Genomic DNA, 18,508 nt, shown 5'->3' on the forward strand with positions numbered 1-18,508 from the left:
TGAATTCACATAAGTCTAAATATTTTTGGGACTCGTCCTTAATGCTTTGATCGGTCGTCATACTGATAGTCTTTTCGACTGTGGTCACATAGAACAGTGCGAATAGTCTTTCCAAGGTATAACGGTACCACTTGTACAACCCCAGGTGGGCGGAGCTTAAGGTGTAGGGAATATTGTATTCATAAATAAACAACACTAGCTGTGATTGGTGCATTATGTAAGAGTTGTACTTTCTGATAGGCTTAAAAAAGTTGAGCCTCTTGGCAAAATGTGTGATTATGTTAATTCATATATAGATCATATTTTGTATTTTTTTATGACTTTTTTAATGTGGTACACATGGCTGAAAATATATCTTTTCTGATTAGATAACTCTTACCCCTGTCTAGTTCCAGCTGAGTTATCTCTCTTAAATGCAATGGAGTACCTGGTTTTGTCTTTGTCAAATTGACAATCTGACATTGTTCTCTATGACAGTGTGTGGCATGCATGCTGAGGTAGGATAGAAAGTATATTTATTTCACAAAACATTAGTATTGAGGTCTATGGAAAAACAATACCGCGATACCTCCAAAGTCGGTACACAGCGGCTGAGCGAATAGACACTTCCTTTGAAAAATAGTTTACCCAACGCGATATTGCTATTTAGAAGTAAAATTCCGATACACTATATTATTCGATATAATTCGAATCATTTTAAATGTCGTATTAAAATAAAAAACTATATTTTAAAAGTCGGAAACATGCATCGGTTGAGAAATACGGTTGTAAAATTAAGAGCTGTACTGTAACTGGGAAGAACAAATTATTAAACGGAACAGCGGGTGCATGGGGGTCGATCATGCGCACTATCGTTCTTTCTCGCATTTTACCGTTCAGGACGCCATTATCGTTCTCCGAGACACAGACGGGATTTCAAAAATATTTGCAACTCGAGGAGCGGTAAAGTTGAAAGTACCTGTCAAACAGCTTCTTATTGAGTCATGTCTTTTTTTAGATTCCGAAATTTTGACGTTCACATGGTAATAATATTACATTTTGATTTAAAAAATGCTGCTTGCATAGGAAAGACTGATTCAGCCATTTTAGGGAAACTTTTTTATGTTGTAGACGAATCGTTTTGCGTGTGGGGCAATTCGTCTGCTATAAATCCGTTTCCTCACATGTGCCAGTGCAACGTTGGTGCATTTATTTATAACTTATGAATCTTCAAGTTTGTCCTCTAGTAGTTTTTTTTTCTTTATCTGACATTATTGCATTCGATTTGTATTTTCGTTATCTAAGCCAGATGTCGATAACATATCCTCCCGAAGTACCGGAGATTATTATTGTGCTATAATGGTATCGCGGTTCTTAAAGTTAGTGATTTGCGAATAAGTAAATAAAGACACCGACCTTCAAGATATTATACATATATGTTTGGTGTTCTTTGCTCTATATTAACATGCATCTAATTTTCTGTTGAAAGCAGATGAATGAGGGAAGTGATTGATAAACAGTCGCGATGCAGGTTCCAGGTTCTGCAAAAGGGGCGTTACTCTGAAGTTGCGCATACTCCCAAAACTTTTTACGAAGGCATATACTTCCCCTAATGTTAGGATCTTGATGTATATGCTGCACACTCAATTTGAAAACATGTTGAATTGAACATTCCTCATGTGGCTGTTGAACTTCCAGCATACACATTACAGGAATGGTCCTGACTTTTAAAATGTTGTCGCCAAAAAAATCACCAATCTCAATATTTTGTTGCCAATTGTCAAAGAATTTCGTCAGAATAAGTAAATATTTTTCCAAGACTGTTAATGTAATAGGCAGTGAAAATTGAAAAAGATGGGATAGCTATTACATTATTGACAACAAGCAATACAGCCATAATATTACAGAATAAATCATTACATGACTGTTTTGCACTACTTCCATGGTCTTTGCATTGCGCATCACTGTTAGTGCATAGGTCTAACTGTTGTCACCTGAAATAAATGCATTATCAAATCTAAAATATCTACTTTCCTACAGTCTCTCATTTTGTAATAGAAACATCGGGTATTAAGCAAATCTATATTATGTATATTATTTTTCAAATAATATTTTTTTAAGAAACTTTAGATAATGACATTTTAATACTAAAACCCTATGGTCATACTTGGCAATGTAAGATAAGTGATGTATAATGCGACCGTCGATTTCATGCATTCAGGAATTAAATGCTGGCGCGCCCCCCCCCCCTTTTTATGGCTAGCTTCACAAAGTACATCTCCATCAACCAGGAGTTAAGAAATTTATTTTTGCCACGCTTTACATGCTTTGCTTGTTAGTGAATTGCTTCCTAAATCCTAGGAATGATCACTGAATGCTGTAGATTTTTTCTCGACTAGCAAGTTATGATCACCATTCCCACCAATGAAACTTACATGAGTCAACTTGACCTGGCATTACTGTACCGTGTATATAAGCATTAATTGCCATCATTAAATTAAAAGAAGGAATGAAGAAACATATCACAGAGCATACGTGCTTCCAAAAAACTAATTCGGAATAAATATGTTATTTAGTAAAGAGCTTTATTTGCATATATGAGTTAAGAATACAAAATAAGATGGGATATAAAATGTGAGAAAATAGTTATCACATGTGTGGTAGCTTGAGACCACATTTGAACTGTTAACATAAATCTGCACCCATTTTAGGCATTGTTAGTTATAACATAAATAGGGCATGATTCACTTGTCAATCAAATGCTAGTGCTTTTACTAACTGTAGAACGTGTGGTTTCTTGAAATAATTGGTATCTGCAATTTTAACAATCAGCTGTACGCGGTATCTGCATAATCAACAAAAAGCGACATCAGTACAGCTTAAATATTAGAAAAGAGTGAGAAGCAACAAGTTTTGTAATTCAACAAATAATTGACTTCTGTTCTGAATAAACTTTAGTGGAAATCCAAATTCAATCCATTGCTGGAAGTATTCATGTACCTGCTGTGGCCTGTTTGGAGGTGATGTGTTGATAATCATTTGTTGGATTGTAATAATACAATCCAACAATATATCCTTTTTTGAAATTTCACTATAAATTCAAGTCTCTGTTTCCAAGAATGTTAGTTTTTGTAAGCATTTTTATTTCCAGTGAAAGTATAATTTGAATAAATAAATTCCAGCCCAAATGAATTATTGCACATGGCAATAATACAACTGATTCTCCCTCAAGATCTTAGAGCACAAATGAGTAGATAAGATTATAAAGTCCTCTACTTAACTTCATGCATACTTTGCATTTTCTAAACAAAAATATTATGTAATGAAAAATATCTTCAAGAAGGTTCCTAATGTTTACAAATAAAATCTTAGTTATAATTAGAATATAAATTGTGGTAAACACAATGTCCTTGACTTGGGCCAAGATAATGATCCCGATAGGATACTCATAGGAAACTATTTGCTATGTTGTTTACAGAGTATTTTAAAAAAATCAATGATTTAGGTCAAGTTGAAAATGAACTGAATTTTGGACAAGGTCAAATCCAACATACGATTTTTATATCATACATCTCTCCCCTGATAACTCGTGCACAATGGGGTCCACAAGCCTAGACTGCCGTATAAGCAAAGGTGCTAGTTACCGAGGGACCTTCTCAAATTGAAAACAATCTGCTTATGCATCGAGAAAACCGATGGGTAGGGAACTGGGCTTTTTAATGACTGAATCCTCCTTTTACAATCACATCGATAATAATTGTTAATAACACGCTTTTTTAATGAAGTTGTTTGTTATTCTATATAAATAACATTTATTTTCAAAATTTTCAACATGTGAAAGATCGTTCCAGCTGGTTTCATCAACCATCATGTATACATAAAAAGTGTATTACATCACTGCTTTTGTTTTGTTGATTAGTCTGGTTCCCAGAGTGTAATTAAATAGTATACTAGCAAGTCGGGAGTCAAAATAGCCGGAAACTAGACTATCTGTTGATATACATGTACCACCAAACTAGATTCCTTTTTTTCAAAAACTAGTGACATTTGTTTCATGGGACAATTGTCTAGGTCAAAACTCAATTTTTTATTGTTCATTTAATACAATATTGATGTCGTGATCTCACTGAAAGTAAGAGTGGAACTTCTTATCAATCTTGAGGATATCTAAGTGCCAGTTCAGAAATTCTCTGAAAATCACTTGCCCACAATGGTCCGTATCTGTGAAACCAAGCTCTTTATTTTACAAAGTATTAATTTTGCTTGGTTGCCTGATATCTTTGATCACAGTTATGAAAGAGTTAGTTAATTTAAGGTAGTTTATGTTACATACACAATAAAATTTATAACAGTGTTCGATTGATCAGCTGAAGTGAGTTCATACGACCAGGGCCGCTAGATTTTAAGTATGTAGGATTTGCGTGCCTTTTAACTTGTTTATATTCCACCTCCATTATTTGGTTCAAAAGACATAATTGACTGATAATACAAAGGAGGCCCGCTTTTAATTCATTGCAACAATACAACAAATACTTCTGCACATCAGTTATCAAAACATGGTCGGTACTTAATTAGGTTCTCAAAGAAATGCTTGCAGACATAGCTGTTATGGATAGATTGACACATTTTACATTTAAATACACATTGCATTTATGATAATTGCACTGAATTGGAACTAAAAGATAGAATTAAAATAAAAATTATTTAATTGGCATTTGAATATTAATGTACTGCCTGCACTTGGTGTGACATTTTCATTGATTGAAATTTCTTTGAATATCTTTAATTACAGTGTACTAAAAATGTCATTTGAGAAAGAAAATGTAACCAATTATATGACTTCTTATTAAAAGTTGATAATTTCAAAATGTTAAAGTTTCCAGGTCATATCTACCGTTTTCAACCATAAAATGAGTGATATATCAACATTTCAGTTACCAATTTTGAATGCAGTTTTTTGTCAAGTTTAAAAAATGGGAATCGGTATTTTTGGTAATTTCTGGTTTAAAAAAAATGAGATCCATGCCTGACCTCATGTTATAAGCTGGTTTGAGAGTTACCAGGGCACAAGTTATCGAGTGAGTGGTGTACATTGAAATTAAAAAAAAATAAAAAAAACTAACAAATAATGTACATTAAATAACAGATGTCAATGCATCCATCTGTTGTCAAGTTGGTTTCTGCACAAAATCTTTACTTGCCCACCATGTACATTTACCAAACATCGATGGCTTGCACGTAGGGTAAGGAAGAAAATTATCAATTTTGAATGCAAATGCCAAGGTCACTTGATTAAAAATATAATTTTTTCTGTATAGTAGTTCAAATGTTCACTATCTACAGAGACCGGACATAATACATAGCTTGCATTTGGCAAGGAAGAACTCTTTTTGATTTCGGGGTCAAAAAAGTAAGAGGATAAGAACACTGACTGAAATAATGAAAAATTGTTTCCACACAAAAATTTGTGTTTTCTGTCATCTGGTGTAACCAAACTTTGTGGATATCTAGATCTTGAGATCAAGAAGATACCCAATGAGTTGGGTGAAAAATGTCAAACATCAAGGTCCGTAAGACGATACAAATTTTCTGTACAATAATTATTTCTCCATTAATTTTAGTTTACTAAACTTTGAAACTTTGTGAACATCTTGTACTTTGTGTAAGAACAATGTTTTGGGTTCAAAGGTCAAGGTAACTAACCGAAAGAACAACAGTGATACTGTTTGTATTTTCAAAGAGAAATTTAACAGTTTAAATTGTTACATATTCTTGTGTAATATCATTTAACTGTCTCATAATTCTTGCACACTTTATGATTGGTCAGCATTCAGTGGAACAATGCTCTGGAATATTCCTAAACATATTTTCTTTAATATAAATTATAACTTTAATTGATTTACAAGGATATAAAAGATGAGTTCCCATTTTTTAATCGTAACAAATTAGTGGTTGGATGGTTAGCAAAGCACTGATGTCAGCAGTGGGTTAGTGTTTTAGCACAATCTGAATCAACCACCTATCAGTGCATTGCTTATTGAAAACCTGTGGACTGCAAACACATGCATACATATTGTCATAAAATGTTAACTTTTTGTGATAATTATTTTGTTGTCATCACACTTTAACATCTAAGGGGCCCCGAGTGGTCTAAAGCACTTTCCGTTACGGATCACTGCCATCTCACCTCTATCTGCGTAGGTTTGAGTCTCAGATTTGGCCAGTGTGGGTATGTGAGAAAGCTTGCCAGTAGCTTCTCGTGGGTCATGGTTCTTTCGAGGGTTTTCCCAGATTCTTCCTCCACCATTAATACTGGCCGCCATGTATAGCCTATCGTGTGCTGAAAAATGGCGTTAAACCCTACAACAACAACAGCAACAACTTTAACATCTAGCATGGAATTACTCCAATACATCCTATGTCTGTTCATCTTTATACATGGTTTGTACAACATTGAAAACTCCTTGAATATGGAGAAAGCTGAATTTATATGAGGAAATACAACACATAACTGATTAAAACTGAAAGTATGGAGTGAATCAGTTAAGTCGTGTTAGTGTAGTTGGAGTAGTGTTGCATTTCCATGTTGGTGTACTAATTGTATGGGTTCTTTGCTTATTTTGTACAAAGGAATACTACTGTGCAAACGCCATCCTTCCAAGACTAAACTGCTTTTCTAATACTATAACTGAGCCTGTATTGACGGGGGAAAAGGAATGAATCAGAGCTAGGGTGGGTTGTATAAACAGTTTGAAGCTCTTGGGATAATTGTATTATGTGCTTCGTGATGTGATGTGTCTCTCCTTTCTGTATAAAAGTTTGACTTTTTGCTTTCAAGGGAGGAAGATAAAGGAGGTTTAAACATTATAAACAAAAAATCTATGACTTTGGGCACTGAGCTTAAACAGTGCCCCAAGTAGATAGAACATAAGTGAAGTGATACTTCCCGAACCATGCCACCCCTCTAGTCTATCTTAAAAAATTCCAAGCCCTTCCCCATCAGCCCATTTAGTCCCTGTACTTTCCCTTCACCAGCATGCCCATCTTACCTCAACCCCCATGATAGCTTCAGGAGATCATTCGGATATTACTGTTGTATTCTTTAGCTTCTATATGTTTTTAGGTTTGCCTGATGTATGTTGCATGTATGATTGTGCTTTGGTCTCAGTTTGCTTTTAGAAAGGTAACATTCTAAACTAAAGCATTTCAAGAAAATGATTTTTGTTGCAAATGCACAAAGTTAGAATGTCATATTTATTTGTCATGTTCCAAAAATCAGGGTTCCCACGCTACTGGTAAATTGGGGAAAAAGTCGGGAGTAATGATAATTTTTTTCCTGCCCGTGAAAAGTCCTGGAATTTTGCAAATATTGATGAAAGTTGGGGAAAACCTGGCAATTTTCCGTCACCACTTGTTGCCCGAAACATTCACTTAATTGAGTCATAACTAAACTGATCTTGAGTTAAATTTATCAAGTTCTAACCAGAATATTCGAAGGGTGCAGTATGGATCATTTGTGTGCTTGCAATAAACATATATGCTGAGTCAATCCAAACACTCATTGGATTAGATTTGTTTAGTAGACACCTTTATTTTCAAAGTCAGCTCGATATCTGTATCTTTCCTTACATGGAAGGTACGAAAACCACTCTAGCATCACAAGAGGCAAACATTGTGGTGGGAAAGCTTAGCCACTTACCAGATGGCCTAGCAAACTTTAAGCGTTGTTAGATTGAGTGATACATGTATGAAATCGATATGAAAATTACTTATTTTTTCAGAAATTGTGAGTATTAAAATCATTATGTCTTTAGTCTGCTGAAAGACAAGATAAAACTACAGCATTATTGAAATGTGACCTGGTACTCACAATTTGCATTGCATGTCAGATGAGTACACAAATCTAACCCACATTTTCAAATGTTGTAGAGAAAAAAATAATTAAAAAATATAAAATGAAAGTTGTGTACTGGATGTAATAAAAATACAAAAACAAAAGAACACAAAATTTTCCATATTTATATATTCTAAGAACATCTGGAGTTTGGTTGTAACATGTGACTACCTTGTTGACATGTGCTCTCAGCTTGATAAATCAGACTGGCCAGATTGTTGGTTTTTACAAAAAGTATCTGACTTTCATTTAATATAATTGAATTTCTCTACAACAACATTAAAATGGAGTTTGTTGTTGATATCATGTGACTAATGGACTTCTGATGTCGTTGTTTGAGATTTGTGAAGTGACTAGTAATGCAGATGGCAAGTACCAAATCAGGTTTCATCATTGCCATAGTTTCATCTAGTCTGTCAGCAGATTAAAGACATAATGATTATAATACTTGCTATTTCTGAGAAAATAAATCATTTTCCTATTGGTTTCATGCAGGTATGAGTCGATATAACATAAGTTTAAATTTTCTAGTCCTGCTGGTAAGCAACTACCATGTGTCGCTACTGCATGGTGGTGGAAATTCCAAATTTTTTATATATGCAATTGCAACGACCCCACATCCCAACCTAAATGTTCAAATATGAAAAATGGGGTGGGAATATTCAGAGAAAGCCCAGATTAAAAATGGACTGGTATTCGTTTTAAACCAATCTTATAGTCCAAAATTGTTGAATCTCGGCTGAAATGAGAAATTGTCGTCCATTGCATTACATATTAAAAAACAATTTGAGCCCCTGTATCAATACAGGTTTGGGGATTGGTTTAACGAATTTAAAGAAAAGTTGATTTTACAGAAAATTCAGTTCTTTTTTGTACAACAGTATATAATTTTGAAGGTCTTTTGTCAAAATTAAATTAACCCTTTTGAAAGTGTTTTTTAAATGATGGATTTTTAACCAGATTGTCTTAAGGAGATTAGGTTGTTTGAAAAAAGTTCTTTGGGATTTTATTGGCACAGATGAATTCAGGGTTAAACTCTCTTCGTTACAAGACAAGATTCTAATTATTTGCATTTATTGTTTTTTTTATACTGTAATAGGAAATGTTTACTTTCTGTAAGGTGCATATATATATATGTTGCTATAGAATTCTTAACTCATTCAGCCCCAGCACTGTTATCAGTATCACTGCTGTTATGCCCCAGCAGCATTTAGCTATGTTTAGCTACTTGTGTCCCAGAGAGTTTTTACCTTAATTTCTCTTATATCCAATTAAAATCCACAAATTTTTCACCAATTATTCCAGATGAATTTGTCTACACAGTGATATATTTTTTTCCTATTTGTCCAAGTCGTTCAGAACTTATTTATACACTATTTAAAAAATTATGTACAACATTTTTAGAATTATCATGTCATCAGCCCTTAATTTCATCATCGCTGTCAGCATTCTCTTCTTCTGACGATTCAATCTCAGAAACTTCTGTATCTTTCCTCTGCTTGCTCAATATTTTGAATCAAACCTGAGAAACTCCTCATTTTCACTCTCATTGCCATCATTTTTGATTTTTCATGAACAGAACACCTGTAGTGAAACTGCTTTCGATTAGTAACCCTTGGCCTCTGAACAATCCATATTTGCTTGAAGAAAGTAAAATCATTTCTGATTGGTTTAATATTGGTCTGATTCTTGAGAAAAAAAACTAATTTGTAACCATATCAGAGACATATCTAACACACGTTCACCACAACTGGAGACTGGATCGGCCATTAAATGCAGTAAACAAACCACGACTACAGGCAGGATCTGCCATTGAATGCAGAAACCAGATCATATGTACAGGTGGGATCGGGGCTGAATGAGTTAAGAATTAAAGGTTTGAAGGAAACAAAACTAATTTATGTTCATTATGTTGTTCCCACTTAGCAACATATTGCAGGTCAGCAAAATAAAGTTAGAATTTTTATTTTGTACATTGAAAAGACTTTACATGACAATTTAAAGGAATATAATCAAACTTGTTTCATGTGATACATTTTTTTGGTCTTGTATGTGATCATCTTTTCTGGCTTAGATGTTTTGGACAATCTTGAAAGAGAACCATCTTTAGATTTAGAAAATACATGTTTTATAATCTAAAATGTTCTTTAATTCCATTTAGTAATGGTCATATGTGAACCTTGAACAAATTAATTTCATCCTGGAAATGTATCTTTAGAAAAGCGTGGGAACCTTGAAAAAATGTATCATCATTCTTAATATAAGCACTATTACTAAAGGTATGATTATCTTTGCACTTATGCAAGAAGGACTCGGTAAGGTTGGAAGAATCAAATCATTTTGATCTTACTAAGTCATTATTGGACTATAATTTCACGTTGTAGTATACTTTTTGCACATTACAGGATAAGTTCCAATAAAAATCAGACATTTATGGTAGCTGATGAACTTGATTTTAGCTTATTGAGTAATAACCAAATCAAGTTATTGAAATACTGCATCTGTCTTCTCAGGCTGGAGATATACAGGATGGCCAGCGAGCCGGGTTCCAGCCCGCAGATTGTGCAAATCGCAGTCACTGGATTGATGGACACATCACATGATATGGATGACTCGGTTTCTGTTTCTGAAACTGATCAGGGTAAATATTTACATTTTTTATTTATTGTAGCAGCTTAATATGTGATGATTTTACTTGTTTTGTTTTACAGGTATGTATGTTGACCTAAATTGGTCCGTGTTTTAGGAAAAATATCATTTCTGTGCAGTTGCAGATGTGGGAATTTATAGATATGTCCTGAAGTTAATTCCCCAGATAAATTTGTGTTTGCTGAATGGATCAGCTGTAAGGGAAGAAAAAACAATTAGTAACAAAGCAGTAGCAGTAAAATATCAGGAAAACTACCTTTCGATCAACACTCAATGTTAGATTTATAATCTATTTTATCCTTCATCACAGCAGAATTGTAGGATGTACAGAGGTTGCTCTAGTGAGGGGCTTTGCTTTCAAGACATTCATTTTCTGGTTTAGGTTTCTGAATTCAAACTTTGGTCATTAGTTTTCCATTTGTTTGCTTCTTGGTTTATTTTTTTAAATATAAATTGAGCTCATTGATGTTTATGTTCAAAAATCCCCCAGAGTGCTCTGAGTGCTGAATGTGAGAGAGAATGCATTGTTGATGGTTTACGTTGTTATCAGTGTACCAAACTTTTGTTTTTTTTAATTCATTTTAGATTCTAACAGTGGGGAGCCTCCTTTAAAACAAAGGAGGACTGATGTTGATTACGATTTTAATGTTGGGAGTTCAGTCAAAGTAAGTGCATGTCAAATGTGTATGGTAATTGTACAAATGAAGGTCAGTGCTTTTGTGTTTCTGTTTCTTTTTTCTTTCTTTCTTGTCAGTTGATTATAAAAGTAATAGTATCATGAAGGAAAATGTGTACTACCTGAAACCATGAACTGATTTGGTTTGAGATAAAGTTTCCTCCAAAATTTAATGCACAGATAAATTTTCAAAAATCCCAGAATACTTGAAAAGTCTGAAAACTCTTTAAAGTGTATTTCTTGTGAATGAGTCTTTGCATGTATTATGTGCCTCCTTTCTTGTTTGTCTTGTCCTAAATGAAACATTTTCCTTTGTTTTTTGTTTGTGCTATTATTATATATAGGAGCTTGACTGAAATGGATTGTTCGATTGACAGATTGTCTCCCCTGCATTAGTGGATAGTGAGATATATTGTGGTGGTAGTATCTTCACTTTCATGATATTGATTGCAATTGTGTTGAATTTTTTTTTAAAGAACATTATAATATAAAAAATAAAACATTCCACTGAAATCTTTTTTGTTTACTGATATATTTATTTATTCAGCAAATCTTGTTCAACATCAACAAGGCCATTTGTATGCGACTGGAGGGCATTGAGAGCACGCTGAATCACATTAACCATCGTACTAAAGAACTTGAAGAGAAGATGGATCAGCTCCTCTCAGTAGCAAAACAGAATGGCTCTGGCATGATAATGTCCCCTAACAATGTCAAGAAAGGGTAAGCAGCTGTTTTAGTTGGAACTGGTTAGTTTGCTCTACAACTAGCCAGCAACCATTATTGTTCCCATGCTTTGTGTCTTGCCCGTATTATCAGATAGCAAAGACAAAGGTTTCATTTTTCTTTTGGTGGTTGCCGGGGTGTTGACAATGTTATGAATTTATATTGACAGTTTGCATATCATTGTAATAGAAAAAAAACAGGAAATATAAATAGAGGATATGTTATGTTTTTTTAGTCGATATAATCAGATATTTCGTTAGTGGAAACACGGTATTGTCACTTTACTTCAAACCAGAAAAGTGTTATGAAATCTACTTTCTATTAAAACTATTGACTTAGACTTTTTATATACAGAAATCTTGTTTGCCCAACTGAGCCAAACAAAACCACTTAAGATAGAGAACATAAATTTGGTAGCCATATTTGTATTTATATGTAATTGACCTTATTAAATTTCAGCTATTACAGCAATTTTAATTTTTTAATCACATTTTTTTAAACTGTATGGACTTCAAAAATATATTTATCATGATTTAGCAAAAATCACTTGAGACAAGTTAAATTTGATATTCTTACATACCGTATATACTCGCATATAAGCCCATTCGCGTATAAGTCGACCCTCAAACTGAACAGGTATGAACACTAAAAAGTGCATGACCCACGTATAAGCCGACTTACAACTCCGAGGCATCTCAAGATGCACGAGATAAATTCTAGATGCATTTATTTAGGGATTTTTTTTCTTTAAAATTTACATGTATACTTATCTCGAGGTTGGCGTGCATGATTATTAAAAAGAAATGGTATAAACCTGTTTGAAAATTAATTTATTGGATTTTCTGTTTTCATATTGTTTCTGCCTAATACGGATTTGTGTATAATTGATCAAACGATGACAAGAATTTAGCAGTCGCATGTTACTGTAACATTACCTCTCCCTTTTGACTCGATTATTGTTTGTGTATGCATTATTGAATTGGACATTTTTACTTTGCTTTGAAATTGTAAATACCTAAACTCATTAAAATGTAATCATAGTATGACAACACAACAAACAATATGGTTCGATTCAACGCTCGCAGTTAGCATACTGAACATATTTTCATAATGGTGCCACCGCATGTACGTTGTGGGCTTGATTACACGCTGAATTAAGTACATCCCTTGGAGTCGAATTATGGGCACCATTGCGCTCAACTTATATGAGATCACCAAAATAAAATAATAAAGTTTTGGAAATAATGCTTCAAAAATTATGCTAGTACCGTAAAAGCTGAGTTGTAGTTTGCTTTGATGTAAACAACCTTACACCATACCTGTCAACTTTCACGCCGGGAGGAAAAAGCCCCCAATTTTTGGGGTTGCTCCACACCTACCTCCTGATTATTACATTATGTCTTCGATTTTCATTTCTTCTAAACAAGAAATGTCCTACATGTTCTATTGTATCACCTGTGAATTTTTGTTGTGATGAAATAATCTTTTTAGTATAAAGAATGCGCGTCTTAGCTAAATAGAGTGTTAAGTTTAAACATTATTCATGTGAATTAATGATTTATTTTACGTCTACATTAATACAGAAATAATAAATAAACTACAATTATAAAATCGTCAAATAATTTAAATCGCAAGAATGGCACTATGAATGCTTTAACTCTATATGTTATAGCTCCATTCCCACGTAAGAAACTTGCACAAGTGAATGCCTGGTATTTTTATACCATATATACCAATGTTAAACTGGTATAGTTACCAGTCAAAATTCCCTCTTATCACGAGCCAGTTTCAGGGCTTTAATGATTAACTGGCCTGTGCTGTCGCAAAACGAAAGACAAATTTGCTGACTATCAGCATAGGAGACACTGAAACATCAAGCTTTCCAATGTGTGAAAAGCTGTTTGTTCAGCTAAAACACAAAACTAAAATTGATTGATGTTGATCTTCATTGATCTCTATTAGAGTTTTAGCCTGTATTATTACCAGTCTTCATGAACATGTAAATTATGATGGTTATGTGCCTTGTACAAATAAACGTGCATACCTTTTTTAAAAATATTACCTCAAATTGTAGGATCGCTTATATCATTGAAAATGAGTAAATCATCAGCACGTGATTCAGCGTAAATGAAACAGCTATTAAGGACTAGATGAAATACTATCTGGAAGAACGCAATTTGGTCGAAACAATGATTAAAGCAAAATCTGCATCTATGTTTGGGAATAAATAAGAATTTAAGTGACGCTATGCACACTTTGCATTGTGTAAGTACTGTACATTATTGATCAGCATGGTCTCCCTGGTAAACTCAACCGGCCCGTGACTTATGAAGTCTGTATTTACCTTTATTTAACTTCGTGTTGGAGAAATCAGAAAATATGCACATGCAAAATAACAAAACCAATCATAGTACTGTGTAACAGTTTAATAATTGTCAGATCATTGAAAGTTACTTTTTGTACATGCCTATGTCTTAGGACATGGAAAAAATTATTGTTTCATGTCCCAAGATTTACAGCCACTACAGTAGTCTACAAAAACACCTAAACACTGTCACGTTTACACATTGGCCTGCGGATACGTCGATTCCCCTTCTTCCAGGCTTTATTTTTTCCTAAATTATTCGGCTTATGCGCGAGTATATACAGTAGATAACCTGATCTAATTTTCAGGTTGTTGTAAAAAAAAAAATCAAATGCTTATAGTTTTATGTGGGGGGAAAGACATAGACTTTTTGGGTCTGTGATGTCTACATTTGAGGCATATGTTTTACAAACACAGTTCTAGTTGTATGTTTAATTGTGGAAAAATGTCCAGTACAATTCCAGTGAATTAAACAGGGAAGTAAACTATTACTAATCAATGAAAAGAAGTTACAAAATGTTATAAGAAGATTATGACATGAACATTTACAAATTTCTTTCCTACATTTAGCGATTGAAATAGTTTCCATTGTCCAGTTAATGACTGTTTTATACCCAAAAAATGAAGAAAATATTTCTTTTTCATCAGCACATCTCTCTCGTGTAATGATACCATGAACATTGTTGAGGTGGGGGGAGCATCACAGTGCAGTCGAATACCATACGAGAGCCTACAGTACGTAACATCTTTAAACTAAAGAATTAATAATTGTGAAATTACCTATTAGTGTTCTGCACATTTGTTTTGTTGTTTCCGAAGTTAGATAGGAATTATTTGATCTTAGCAAGCTGGGAGTCTAGTTCAGTAAGAAACAGCCAAATTTCAATAGTGGCTAACCTTTTGGTTTGCCTTCAGCTGTCATCCATGCACTGCTTGTCCATTGCTTGCAGACATAGATTTGAATGTGATGAGTGTTAAAATTGCCTAACATTGAAGTGTTAGTATATTGCTTAACTAATTGATGAATTCTGACATTTTGTGATAATGAAGGAATATTAAATATATATGTTGGTGTGGGATGTTAAATCTTATAACTTGCTTGATTTTAAAATAGGCCAATATGTAAAATCTATATGTTAGGCTTTAAAATTTGTTTTCTAGGAATCGTTTGACTCACAGCCTGTCATTGCATCAATACTTATAAAAGCTAGGCACAGTTTATTTATCATCTTTTCATTCTAATGCTGAGAGAAAGAGTGGAAGAAAGAGTGAAAATTTAAGGAATAAAAAGAATTAAATGTGGAAATTTTATCTCATTGTAATCCAGATATATTTTGTAAATTTGCATAGAAATTAGTTCTAGATGTGTTTTTTACCAGTGGCAAAACTACTTTTGTCAGTATTTTAGCAATATCAGTTTTTCTCACACTGATAGTTTAATATCTCATTATCAGCTAGAGATTAAAAAGAATTTGATGATGAAAAACTGCTACTACTAGCACATTGTAACTGCTTTGTTACTGTATATAAGCTCAACAAATAGGATTTAACTGGGACCTGTCCTAGTATTTCCCCAGTATCTCTTCTGTTGGTGAAAAATTAGCTCCTTCCCCCCCCCCTTAGGTGAACAGTATGTAATAATTCTAATTGCACTTGCAATCTTTCAATATCATGGTAACCTTATTATGAGGCAATCGCTTCTCATGTAAAGGTGGTCTTATTGGGGTGGGAGTGTAACCTCTTGAAAGTGGCCTGTCGAGGGTATGACTACTGTATAATCTAGAAAAGTCTCATAACTGCAAATATATTTCATCAGATTTTACTATCAATATGCACAAGAATGTCTCTTAGTTGATGTTTGCATATATACACACATTATATATATTTGTAATGGTTCATAATTGATTATAATGCACTCTCATTTGAATAAGATTTTTAGAAACTCTGAACAGTTTCAATAAAAGTTCATTTCTGAAAATGCATTATTATGTCATAAGGAAGCATAGGGAACACTTATCCAATAGCGTTGTTCTTGTTGTGTCGGTGTTAAATTTTCATTTAATTCGGGTTTTCTGATACTGTATTTACAGTCATGAAATTTGATTCTTGTTTTCATCATGGAGGGTACTACTTCCCATGGAAAAGTAGGTTATGGTGATCCACTTTTATGCTTCAGCAATTATGTTAAGTTTTACATTTAGCTCAGTTTCTCTGATGGTGTTGTGTGTATAGTCATGAAATTGACATGCAAAGATGAGACATAGGTATTGTCACTTTCCTGATTTTATTGCCATAGGTGTCAAAGTTGCATTTTTGCATTTAGCTTCAGTTTCTCCCTCAGTGCCTTATTTACAGTCATGAAACTTGGTCGGCAAATTCATTGTGTCATGAAGGCTACTGTTCATCACAGGAGATAACAGTGACCTGCTATTCATGGTTACATCCTTTCAGACAAGTGTTTTAATGTGAGACTGCTCTGATGGCCAGGTGGTTAGAGCATCCATCTTGGATGTGGGAGGTTCAAACCCTGGTTGAGTCATACGAAAAACTTATAAAAATGGTACTAACAGCTGCCTCACTAGGTGCTCAGCATTAAGAGAATAGTGTTTAGTCTGGTGTCAGGATAATGTGACTGGGTGGGACATCATGCTACATGTCTGTGGCATGATGCCCCAGTGCTAGATATCACTTTAAACTGCCACACTGCAGACATCATAGCAATATGACTGAAAAATTGTTACAGCTATGTTAAAAATCTAAATCACACAAATGCACACTTTTTAATGTGAACTTGAAGAAACATCATGGTGTTGTACCACCCAAATAAATTATGGACATTTTGAGGGAATGTGGATTATACAGCAATTTGTGGCCATTTCTTTAAGGCTTTTGCACTTATACCATTATCTTTTATATGATCTTTATAGGTTTTAAAATCTGTAACTTATAACTTGCACTATAAGCCAGTGATGTGGTGATGTGCCATTAAAGCCAACTACTAATCCAGCGATACAGTTTTTACGTTTAGCTTTGTTTCTCTTGTACCATTATTCATGGCGTCAAACTTGATGGATGTATCCCTTCTCATCAGGGGCAAAAGTAAGTCATTGTGATCTTTTCATATATTCATTGATTATGTCCCATTTTTTTTTGCACATAGTGCTGTTACACCATTGTATGCACTAGTGGAACGTGATTTGCAGAAGGCACTTCCCATCACGTGCAAAACAGAAATCACAGTGACCTACTTTTCACTTCAATGATAACGTTTATTTTTGCATCTAGTTTCTATGACACTTTCATATACACTCATGGAACTTTTTAGGTGATTTATCTTGATGAATACCTTACATACCAGGCAAAAATACCTATTTTTCTTGTTGTGAATTTGAAAAATTTGTTGATTTTGCCACAGCAGAGCAGGCAATACATCACATTCCACAGAATTCTTGTTTTCTTTACAGGGCTGTAATTGTAGGTTTGCCACAGGGTGGTGGAAAGAATGAAGCAGGTTTGAATTTTATTTTATGTGCTTTGTGCAAGAAACATCTTATTTGTGATAGATGCTGATATGAACTGATAAATTGTAATTTTAGAGGACACGGAACATCAGCATAAAAACAATAATTGAAATATATGAGGGTTCAAAATGAATAAAATGATTTGACCAGTAAAGTTGTGAACTACTGATGTGCTTATTTACAAAGCATGCATCAGTAAAAGCAGCATAGACCCTGATCTGCAACAACATTGTGATGGCAAATCCAAGTCTATGCTGCTTGCAGTAAAGATATATAGATACATATAAGACCAATGCATTAGATTTTAAGTTTGATTAATGGAGAATTGTACCTTCCTGAGGTTAGCAATTATGAATAGATTTTAGTGCAAGTTACATTTTGTCTTTGGCGAAGATTCTATGCGAAATGTGCTCATATTGTCAGACAGAAGTCCAAATGAATGCTAATCTATAAGCAATATATGGAGTTTTAATGCCTTTTTTTTGTTGAGATATAGATATTCATGAAAGGATCTCCAAAAATCATTGATCTCTGCTCCAATCTTTGGTCTTCTCACTGCTGCAGTTGCTTAACAATTATGAAGCTTCCACATTTTAGTTAAGAATACAAAATGTTGCATTGTCTACAGTAAGAAAATTTGTACATTACTCAAATTGAGAATCTAATTTCATTTTTCAATATTTTCTTATTTTGGTTCG

The 18,508-nt window shown here is 33.8% G+C and overlaps 1 protein-coding gene across 4 annotated transcripts in view; it reads left to right on the forward strand.

Moving 5' to 3' along the window:
- Window positions 1-854: 854 nt before the first annotated feature.
- The window catches only part of LOC149787348 (protein BANP-like), a 38,123-nt gene continuing 20,469 nt past the window's right edge, over window positions 855-18,508 (forward strand). Inside the window, exons 1-6 of one of the 4 annotated variants that reach the window (XM_089977900.1) lie at window positions 855-954; window positions 10,387-10,514; window positions 11,108-11,187; window positions 11,746-11,921; window positions 14,938-15,024; window positions 17,754-17,800. In XM_089977900.1, the coding sequence (XP_089834026.1) occupies window positions 10,403-10,514; window positions 11,108-11,187; window positions 11,746-11,921; window positions 14,938-15,024; window positions 17,754-17,800 (502 nt within the window). In that variant the 5' untranslated portion in view covers window positions 855-954; window positions 10,387-10,402. Of the gene's footprint in view, window positions 1,023-10,386; window positions 10,515-11,107; window positions 11,188-11,745; window positions 11,922-14,937; window positions 15,025-17,753; window positions 17,801-18,508 lie in introns of all 4 variants that reach the window. The other 3 variants (XM_089977902.1, XM_089977901.1, XM_089977904.1) reach the window with 3 other exon arrangements.

The sequence above is a fragment of the Sinohyriopsis cumingii genome, chromosome 12, assembly GCF_028554795.1.
Source record: "Sinohyriopsis cumingii isolate HCF-2022 chromosome 12, ASM2855479v2, whole genome shotgun sequence".
Lineage (NCBI taxonomy): Eukaryota > Metazoa > Mollusca > Bivalvia > Unionida > Unionidae > Sinohyriopsis > Sinohyriopsis cumingii.